The sequence below is a fragment of the Thermobia domestica genome, chromosome 9 (genome assembly GCF_964235325.1).
Source record: "Thermobia domestica chromosome 9, izTheDome1.hap1.1, whole genome shotgun sequence".
Lineage (NCBI taxonomy): Eukaryota > Metazoa > Arthropoda > Insecta > Zygentoma > Lepismatidae > Thermobia > Thermobia domestica.
Genome location: NC_137462.1, coordinates 63,433,268 through 63,444,913, shown reverse-complemented (window position 1 = coordinate 63,444,913; position 11,646 = coordinate 63,433,268). Strand labels below are relative to the sequence as shown.

At 33.3% G+C, this 11,646-nt stretch overlaps 1 protein-coding gene across 1 annotated transcript; it reads left to right on the top strand.

The window, feature by feature from the left end:
• The first annotated feature begins 737 nt into the window (after positions 1 to 737).
• On the top strand, positions 738 to 9,571 carry LOC145660844 (uncharacterized). Its single transcript, XM_081726268.1, has 4 exons — positions 738 to 1,383; positions 3,906 to 4,046; positions 7,365 to 7,475; positions 9,291 to 9,571. Exons 1-4 carry the CDS (start codon positions 807 to 809, stop codon positions 9,569 to 9,571), a joined length of 1,110 nt encoding a protein of 369 aa, XP_081582394.1. The 5' UTR covers positions 738 to 806.
• The last annotated feature ends 2,075 nt before the right edge of the window (positions 9,572 to 11,646 follow it).

The following is an 11,646-nucleotide window of genomic DNA, read 5'->3' as shown; positions in this document are numbered from 1 at the left end:
TGAAACGCTATTGCATTAAAATCAAATATGTAAAACTGAACAATAGTTAAGTTATCTTCATCGCACTGGTGTGGTTTAACTCATAATTTTATTTAAGAAGATGCAATTATAGATCAGCGATTGTCTTAATTACCAGGTACGGTTTGCTTCACTTCTTTTCGTTAGATTGCTTATAACAGAATGTTTAATTTCTTTTAACCTTATGTGTTCGCAGTTTTGTAAATATTGTGGCACCCCTGCCCTGTAACGAGCTATCTTCTCACTGTTTCTTAGCAATATAAATTATTAGAATAATAATTCATCCCTACTCCTATTGATTTTTTTTTTTTAAATAAGCAAACCATTGGCAAGGTTTGATTGGATTTTAGCGTCTCTTTTCAGTACTGAAGCTCTGTTGTAAGACTGCTTCAAGTAGAATCCAACTAGGACTATGTACACAGAAGACAGGGGAGGCGGTTCTTGGTCAGAGAGGGAATATTTCGGATCCAACGTAAAAGCTGCAGGTCGACTTCTGGTGCTGGAAAAATGTAGAAACAACGAAAAGAAAGTAAAACTGTTGTTACATGATAGAATATGCAATTTACATTGTTGCCATTTTTCCATTTTTCTTATTTACAGATGATGTAACTCCTGAAGTTGTTCAAGCTGTTTCTTCGGAAAATTTCTGGCAGCGACCTTTGAGTGACGGTCGGGATCCAACACAATTACTATTAGACATCCTAAAACGAGAAGATATCCAGACTCTTCTGAGTGGTAGCGCTACTAAAACTATTGTGTGGCGAGGAATTGCACAAGAGATGTCCTAAATGGGTGCACCAGTACCTAGGGAGACTGGCTTATCCCCTTGTATAAGATGCCATCAGAAGTGGAGGAATTTAGCACATCAATATCTTAAGTTTGTTCAGCGCTTACAGCAAGGACTAAGAAGGAAACGAAAACCAATCAAATATTTCAAAGAAATAAACGATGTGATGTGTGTAAAACAAAGGATAAATCCAGCTTTATACCTAAATGGTATAGACCCATCCTCATTAGCTTCTGAATTCTCGTCTAATTTAGTCTCAAATGGTCCATCAAAAGTACCCACATTACCTTTAGAAGTACCAAAGGCATCCGAAAACTTCGTAAATTCTACAGGTACTGTTCCAATATCTTGTAAAGTAAAGCAAGCTTGCAGTGAAGAGAAACTATCTACCTCTAAAATTAGAGTTACTCCTGGAGTGATAATGGCATTCGTGCAACAAGAAAGTGATAAGTTGGATAATTTTGGACGAAAATTAGTGAGTGTGTTAGAAGTACAGAACAGACAACGTGAGGACCTTATCACTCTGTTGAAAATGTGTTTAAGAAGCGGAGAGAGTAGGAAAAAAAGACGACATAAAAGTAAGAAAAACTTTATTTTATTTATTTATTTATTATCTATTGTATTCGGGAACATTTAAATTTGGGAATTCAGATAGAAGATCGTACAAAACAAAATATCCAAACAATCAGTGAAATTACATAGATACAGAAAATTACTTATGGTTTCAATATGAATATAGGATGGGTGTAAAGTTTGGAATCAATGAATAATTGATTATTTTAATGCGAAACGCGATCCGCATGTCTGTCATCATTTTCAGCATACTTCCTCAAACGTAGCATAGTGTTTCTTCTAATTCTTTTTCAAGATGGTCCAGAGTACTCGTTGCAAGAGTTATATGATGAAGAAATTCCAGACATTTTTATAATGTGTACTTCAGGTTTCAGAATTTTCTATATCATGGAATCAATGATGTTTAGGTCGGGTGACCGTAGTGCTCATTTCACCGGTTCTTTTCTCCTATTCTAGCATCTGAGAAATGTTATCCAACCAGTAGCATGCAACTTCTGCATAGTAGTGCCATTGGTTTCAGCTTTTTCACCTAGTAAAATAGTAGCTTTTTTAGTAATCAGATGGTTTGGCTTAGAGAAAGGAATTATTAGAGAAAACAAGAATTTTAGCGATAAAAAAAAGGATCAAACGACTCCGATCTTAGCCAATGATTAGTTTTTGAATTAGGGACCGCAAAATTTTTGAATGGCCCCTAAATCAACTTTTCGTATTTTTTTACGAAATAAGCGCATCATACGGAGTTAAGTGATAGCTTGGGTATTGGCTATACTATATGTAGTTCTCCAGATATAAGCCCTACAAGAAAATGTTTGCCTGAAATACATTGGATGTTTTGATCCAATAAGTTACAGTTTGATCGTCCATGCTTAAAGTTCATGCATATGATGTCCTAAAATACATTTTTCAGAAATTCTCCTTTGTCTTTATCAAACTTTGACTTGAAACTTTGGAGGAGATTTGAATCAGTGGTATTGGTGGTTGGATTCGGGTTTAGCGCCCCTTTCAGCACCAATGCCATATGAGACCTGAAAATACAGTATAAGATGGAATGTGAACCAGTGAAATGCGTTCAAATTTTAACGCTCTCCCACCAGAAATCGAATCAAGGACTCCATTAAATCAGTTTTGGTAGCATAGGACACTTCCTATATATAGATACGCTGATTATCAATAGCTTGTTATTTAAAATTTTGAATTATAATATATTATAGATTATTCAGTAATTTCTCTCGGTGTGATGTACGTAAATAGATAACTTCCCTAAAACTTATATTTAAAATTTTCTCATGTTTCATTCAAATTGTGGGAGGAAGAGGTTAATAATTTTATGAATGTCTCAAAGTATGGAAACAATCTAAAAAGTACGATTATATGTCCATGATATAAATAAATAAAAGAAGGGGGAAGAGAAGTGAAACATTGATGCATATTCTGTATAAAAATTTCTAAGTATAAGATTCCAATTTTGTAAGTGGGATTTCTTTGAATTTAACTTGCATAGATGGAAAATTATAATTCTTATAATAAGGTGGGTAATACTTTGTTTACAACCAAGTGTAAAATATTATGCGTAAATATTAGTAATATTGTCATTTAGGTGAAGAAAAATATTGATGAACATATTTTACGCTAAGCTGCTGGTGATGTACTCATATGTAAGTTTATTTGTTCTCTACAGAATGAGAGTTTAAAGGCTTGTAGTAGAATACTTGCATTCTTATTTTGAAGGTCGTATAAATTTCAGGTTTTATTTGAAACAGTTAAATTTTAATCTTTCTTGACAATACTCTTTTTTTCTGACTATATTATACTGGTGTTCTTATTTATATACAAAGTTGACATTTCGCTTTCTTCCCCACGACAATTTCTTTCCTGCTTTTTATTACTATCTTTTGCCAGCGTATAAAACGCATTTTTTTTCCTTTAAGAATAAATCCAAAAGTGGAATGCGTCTTGTACATCGATACAGAGAACTTGATTATTTAAATTTCAATAAATATTCCCGATTCTGTGTTATTTGATCTCTTCCTTGCTTCCTTACGGCGTGAAACAGCACTTTAGCTCAGTGAGTCAGTAAATGTGGTTTGGTCACAATCATTTTATTTACCATTTCAAAGTATGGCGCTTATCTCTGGCCGCACATGCGCGGTGGACATTCCTAGACGTTCACGCAGTTCTACAAATACATTTAGTTAAGGATTGTTAATTTCACATGTTTCTTGTTAAAGTATCACTTTGTATTCAATTTAAAAAGAAAATAATATACACTTTATAAATATGCAATGAAAATATTTTCTTTTCTGAAAATTGAATACAGAAAATGGGCTGATCTTTTACGCCAGCTCGTCTCTCTTCCTTCGATTTCATTTCGCCATTAAGTTTTTTCCCCTTTATCATATCATAAAAGATATATTTTCTAAATTTCGTATTGTTTCATTTTTGCCAGTGATAGAGCTAATATTTTTTTTTCTATGCTGCTCAAATATTGTTTATTCTGTCATTGTATAGAGGATTATCTTTGTTTCAGAGAAAACTTCACAAGTACCAGATTATGTTGTTATTGATACTCAGATTAATTCCCCGAGTATTGATAGTAACTTGGACAACCATTTAAGTTCAACTAATAACGTAGACATCCCTTCTGATTCCCAAGAAGGAAGATACGCAGGTAAACTCTTAAGGTTGTTTAGAAGTACATATCACTTCTTTTGTGTGTATGTATGTGTGTGAGAGAGAGAGCGAAAGAGAGAGAGATTATGCTCTTTGATTTAATGGGACGCATATTTAGTACTTATTGAAACTACTCACCCAAAAATATTCAAGTTATAATTTGGCTGTGAATATTTCGGCAAAAATTTGTTGCCATGCTCAGCATAGATTCTTTCAGAAAATTAACGTTGCTTCTAGATTCACATCCCGTTGATTAGATTCTTTTTTTTATACCATAACTGATGTAATTCATGTGATCTTTCATATGTAAGTTTATTTGTGGTCTGACGAATGAATACTTGACGATTTTTAGTAAAGTACTTGCATTTGTATATTGAAGGTAGTTTAAATTTGATACCTTACTTCAAACATAACTCATTTTGTCTATATATTTCTCTTTCTGCGTATTAACTGATATCATAGCGAACAAGGGGAATTTCATAACTTATACAGAAGGTAATCAACGGGTTGTGAATCTACAAGCAATGTTAGTTTTCGGAAAGGATCTGTGCTGAGGATGGCAATAATTTTTTGCGAAAACCATCTCAGTTGAATTATAATTTGTACTTTTTTTGGGGGGGAGGGTAGGTACAGTTTTAATAAATGTGTGAGTATGTTTTTATTATTACTATTATTTTCTTATGTATACCTATATATAATCAATCATAGATTCCGTTAATATACTATTGTATGTGGAGCAATGGCGGGGTTAACCTCGAAGCATAGGAGGAAATGTATGAGCTGTTCTATAGACGAAAGCGGATAGATTAAGAACTGTGAACTGATACACATTTCAAATCCACTGGTGTATTTATTAGTGGAATTAACCCCCCCCCCCCAATTTTTTTACTCGACCTTAATCCGATATTTCATTTTCGAGACACGCCTCTTTTGGTATCGTTCCGATCAATTTTTGACGGACTATAACTCGGAAATGGCGCGATTGTGTATAGACTTTCCATTTCCATTTCATTATTCTTCAGTATACTCATCTTTTCTTCTATCATTTCCAATACTCTTCCATTTGATATCTTCCGATCTAATTTTTAACATCAGTCTATAGCACCACACTTCGAAGGCTTCTGTTCTATGCTTTTCCCTAATCTGTCAGAGTTCATGACTCACATTCATACAGCACTACACTCGCTTTCATCAGCCTTTTCTTTAGTTTTATGTCAATGTTTCCGCCTTCGAAAGCCTATGTCAATGTTTCCGCCTTCGGAAGCCTTCTTTGCCTGAGCTGTTCTGGATTTTACATCGTGCTTGCACCTATTATCGCCTATTATTTTATTCCCTAAGTAACAGAATTTTTGTACCTCTTCTATCAGGAGATCTCTTATTTTGATCTTCATTTTTTTTTGTGCGTATCATATCTTTTGTTTTGTTCTTTTTGATCTTCGTGTAGAATTTGCTGCTAAGCATTCTTGCATTCCATTCATACTTGCCTCTAATTGTATCGAAACATATTTTTATATGCAATCTTTTGGCTCTTGAAAGGAGTTGTAATCCTAGGACTCTTCTCCCTTCGAAAGTAGACCTAAAGTGCAAAGTCAAAACTGTAAAATCACTTCCTCGCGCTCAAAAGCGATATATTTCCCTATTAGGTAATCAAAAGAATTAAACGAAAATAGAATAATTATTTCTAGATAGAACTTCCAAAATTCGTTCAAGTAAGTGAGATGTTCATATTTTATACATCGAAAATAATCTTCATCCCGTTTTTTGTGTATTTATGTCGCTCGGTTCAGAATATATATATATATATATATATATATATATATATATATATATATATATATATATATATATATATATATATATATAAAATTCCTGTCTTCCTTCACTCCTTCGGAGCAAATTTCCAAAAATTGTGGAAGTAAATAATATTACAGTAAACGCTCTTTAATCCGGCTCCTTCAGAACCACGACTATGCAGAATTAGCGATTTTTCCGAATTTTCGAATGTTAATATAGTTTTACTGGGATATCAAAATTAAATCACACTAGATAAAAATCAGAGTGGAGCATGTATTTTATGCGTTTAAGCACATTCTGAATCTGTGCAGACGATATAAATATCCTGCTGTATGAAGTATTTGGTCATCTTTCGAATGGCACTCCACTGTGATTTTTATCTAATGTGATTACCTTCTGCCAAAGAAGGGTATTTTTTAATCTGCCTACAAAAAATATGCAGAACATCTTTAAGAGTGTAGAGTAGAAAGATACAAGAAGAAGACAAGAGAACGGCAGAAAACAAATATCTTTAGAAATAAAGAAGCTTGAGGAGCGTCGAAAGATGTTAAAACTTTTTCCAAGTTTTTAAAACTTTTGAGTTTTGAAAGAAGAAGAACAAATTATATAACCAAAATTCAAATGAAGAAAAAAGTTAAGTTTTGCTGATTGTAAATAATCAAAGATACAGGGAGAGTTATGATACATATCTACTTGTTCATGGTTACAAGAGTATTCGGAATGCAAAGGTATTAAAGCAGGGATGCAAATAAGCAACACAATTTTACTAGCCCAAGAAAAAGCTACTAGCCCTCATCCCACAACAGCAATAATTTACTTACCTTTGGTATTTTAATAGTGATATTAAAAACTCGCCCGCACCGATGAACCACTCGCCCCGGGCGAGTGGGCGTGGTTATTTGCATCCCTGTATTAAAAGTTATCGTTAGTGTATATATATATATATATATATATATATATATATATATATATATATATATATATTAATATATATATATATATATATATATATATATATATATATATATATATATATATATATATATATATTATTGTGTACTTGTGTTATATTGTATTCCAAATACAAGAAGTTAGTGTTGGACGGCTATGGGCACTGTTGAAGTCGATTAAGATGATGATATTATTATTATTAGTATTATTATTATTATTATTATTTCGTTAATGTTATTTGCATATAAGTTATGGCATTTTATTAGCCACATCCGTAGCTAGAAAAGAAAGTTATTAACTGTACACTTTAATTGTAAGTCGTTAGTCTTTCAATTTTGAATGGTCCTTTATGAATTTTAAGTAGAAGTCTTTCTAAAACTAGTAATAAAATAATTATTTAATAATGTAAGATATATTAAGTGAAAACACTAAATAATCCATATTCCGCCACAACTTCTGTTTTGCCAAAATTACTTGCAGGCACACACGACCTTGCACGCGAATGTCGCGTGTGCATTTTCGGATAACGCATTTACAGATTTTGAATTTTGTATTCCTTTTCATTTTCTAGATTCTGCAATGCAAGTCTCGAGAGAGAATTGTGATGGAAATGCAGTTTTACCATCCATTACTGATGATAACGCACAGGATCCTTTTGCTTTTCGAGCAATGTGGAAAGAAGGTAAGATATTCAGAAGTTTAAAGAATGAATAAGTAACTATTTATGTATCGTAATGTCAAATTGTGATTTTGTGTTTTGTACTGTATATATGATAAAGCTGTGCATAATTCAGCGTAAGTAGACTGGTGTACAGCCAACATTTAAAGCACTGACCCCTTAACGAAAATTGTATTGGTGGTGTTTATATATTTGCGTCTTACAGTTATGTATTTTAGACAGTGCCGGATTTACGTATAAGCTAAACAAGCTATAACTTAGGATCCCACTCTCTTGGTGACCCCAAAATATTTGAAGAAAGAAAAAAAAAACGGAAAGTATATTTCAAAAATTAAGATTAAAAACATAAATAAAATCTACATATAGCAGCAGTGTGTTTCTATGATGCAGGTATGGGGCCCCTCTTGCTAACCTAGTCTCTGAAATATCAATTGACAAAGAATAGTTAGATATGCAAAGGGCTCGATTACCTTCAATAGCTTAGGGCCTCATCAAACCTAAATCCAGCTCTGATTTTAGGTAACCATTTCTCTGTAAGGCAGGGTAATTTGAATTCTGCCAACATACTATATTATTATTCTTAAGAATTTTTCCTCTCTGTATTACGTATGCTTGAAAATCCGTGCAAAACACTGTTTCGCGAAGCGCTCAGTTTTGTTACAGAAATTTAGTTACGAAAATTAGTTAGCAGCTATACCATACGTGAACCTCTTGCTTAAACTTTGATCTAAGCCGTGTCTTCTGCAATAAAGGTGAAAATCTTAGCCATTTAGCCACCAGGAAGTATAGGCAGCAGCAAGGCTTACGAGTAAATTAAATTTCAGGAAGGAAGTAACAACGAACGTATGTACAGAGTCAGGAATAAATCTAAATACTTCAAATGAGAATTACGTTGCGCAAATGGGAGCTCTATTCTACATGAGTAGTACATCAAATAAGTCATACGAACATCCTCGTATATTCGTAGAAAAGCCCGTTCTTTCGAAAAGAAAGGACACATGTGGCTAACCTATGACCCTGCATTTCACGTAACAACTCATCTGATAATAATCTTGACATTCATGTCTTGAACAGTTGCTCGAAATGTGTATAACTCTGAACAGGGCTGGGAGAGAAGAAGGGGAGCTGGTAGAGCGCTTTTCTCCGATGCGAAGGATCCCTGCTTCATTTTTCAGACCACATGAGTTTGTGGTGGACAACATCGTGTCGTGAATGTTCTCGGGATTCTGCCGTTTCCTCCCAATCCTTATTCCATCAATTCATGAATATCGTTCACTTTCATCATGATCCGTCTCGTTAGCCTATAGTGGATAACAATGAGACTTAAACCTAAAACTAAAAATTCTGACCAGCCCATCTCTTTGTCTTTCATATGTGTTGCAGTCTAACGGATCTGTTGTGTTCGTAAACAGATTCAGTATTAAATAATAAATTTGTCAGAAAGAAGTCAGAAATGCATCATAATAATGGACATCTTTTTCGGCACCTCCTGTAATAACGCTAAGTTGTTATTAACAGTAGATAGGATAGGTACAATGTAACGCGGTCATCTTTTAAGTGGGAATCCTGCTGTAGCTACGACTGCGTACAAAACGTTATTTCTGAGATTCTGTATATTTGTGTTATTCCTAAAATAATAAGAAGGAATGAATAAGAACTTAGATGAATGTAATACAGTAGCCGATAAGATTATATTTGAACTAAAATCTGTTGAATGTATCAACTGTAAAGCAAAATCGAGGTTCGATATTCTTATTCTTTCGTGTACATAATAGGATTCCAAACTTAATATTCAGTGAACATCTTTTTACTTTACAGGTCACGAGAATCAAGACCAAATTGAAGAGAAGTTCTGGCAGCAGCCAGTTCGGAACGGCCAAGATGCTACACAATTATTAATTCAAATTGTCAAGCGGACGAAGGTTCAGGAGCTTATGGATGATAAATCTGTATTAAAAACTAAATTATGGGAACTGATTGCAGATGAAATGTGCAGATTGGGTGCACAAGTTCCACACTCATCCAAAAGAGAAGCTGGATTCAGGTGTAGTCAAAAGTGGAAAAGTATTAGAAACTATCATACCTCATGTTTAAATTAGGCGAAGTGGAACCAGGAACGAAGGCTCAGGCATTTACCAAGTATTTCGATGATTTGAGTAGTGTGGTAAGCGTTCAGAACAAAGTGAATTCATCTCTTGTGTTAGATACGTTACAACTAAAATCATGAAACACAGTGTCATCACCTGTTGTTATCCATTGTAAGTTTCTAAACAAATACCACGTACCTCTACCAATAGTATTCTTACCTCCTCCTTTGAGGAGGATAGACAGGTAATCATTGTGAAAATGCAATCCTGTTATAGGAATACCCACATTGCTTCAAAAAGTAATCGAAAATGACGTGGTATGCAGTCTTGCAGTACGTTAGACTTGTGCTAGACAAGTAGGAGATACCTTTGACATTAATAAATGATAGTACAAAGCTTTAGGTAAAACATATTTAAAATACTATTGCAACTGGAACTAAACGAGACATGGGTTAGAAACTATTTAATACTTTTTACAATTTTTAAACAAGTCGAGTACCTGTCAGATTATAAAGAGGCGTGTACTTAACTTTAAAAGGTAATAATACCCCATTCAATGAATTAGGCAAGGAATACTTTTGAATCAAGTGTATTGACAGAATATGAATTATTAGATTGTCCATATAATGGCTAATTCGTTAACTGAACAATGAATATTCAATCACGGTATAAACTGTATGAAGATATCAGTCTAGTTCAACTGTTGCCAAAATGAACGTTATTTATTTAGTACTATATTAGCATTTTCTAAATACATGTTCGTCTTATGTTGTGAACCTACACTTGAAATTGTTACTATTCTATTGAGATGACATGGGAATTCTCTTGGTCCGCAAAAGGATGATCTGAGTACAATTTTCCAAAAAGTCATTGCCCTCTGCTGTGTGAGACACAATTTTTCTTTGTATAATTTCAGTTGCTTATTCGACATTCACGTGCTGTCACATTTTACCTTTATGTTAATAATTAAATTATTTTTTTCATTTATAATTTCAATAATAATGGTGGTCTTTGTTCTAACACTATTTTTAAAGTTGACTAAAATTGTAAGTCATGGTGATTTCGAAGTCTCTTTTTTTCGTTAATTAAATCAACAAATAAGATGATAATATTGATCAGTGTTTAAAATTTTACCACGGAAACTTATTAACCATGATAAATGATTTTAGTGTAAAAATAAAGGTTACCTAAATTGTAGGTCGTTTATACAGAATTAAATTTTCCGGATGAGGTTTTCTTCACTGAACACTACAAAATCGGACCAGAATCAACCGAAACGGATTTTCAATCATGCCATTCATAGGAACAAAATAATGTGCCAATTCTTTTTAATGAATTCGCTCGTCTTTACTTTTACCCATGATAAACCGTGAAAATATAAAGCGAAACTATGACTTTTAACTTATTTTAAGAGAGCAAACTTTTTGAAGGAACTATACATATAATAGAATATTTGCAGCACATTGTAATATGATGTCTATGAAAATTTTTATGCCGAGCTTACAGATTTTGCTGATAGCATGAGTAATGAATATGTCTGCCTAGCATGCTTGTTATCTGGTACGCAATGTGTCTGTAAATAGAACTTTAACACTTTTTTTGGGGGGGGGGATCTCTGACTGGACTCAGAAAATTAATTACACTCCCCTTATCCCTAAACACACATCTTGTTACAAACTTGGTGTTTAGAGATCTTTGCTGGAGGACAGTGGGGAGAACACTGTGACATCCCAAATTATGTAAATGAACTTAAGTAATATTAATCCAATTAATATTGAAAGATGGAAATTAATATCGGTAGAGCAAAGAATAAGTCTTCTAATTCCCAAAATAGACATTAAGGATGAATAATTTAACAGTTAAACTCGTAGAACTCTGATGGAGTTTAATTTTGAAAAAATTCATTAAGCTGAACATAAAGAATTGAAATAAATTTTGATTTTGATCTTTTCCTATGGTTTTACTTCTTGCAAAGGAAGAATGATAATAACATAAATGCATAAATAATAATAATATAACTTCTTGCATAAATGATAATAACAAAGTTATCCACTGCCAGTATCTGCCGCTTTCGTGGCCTGAAAAGA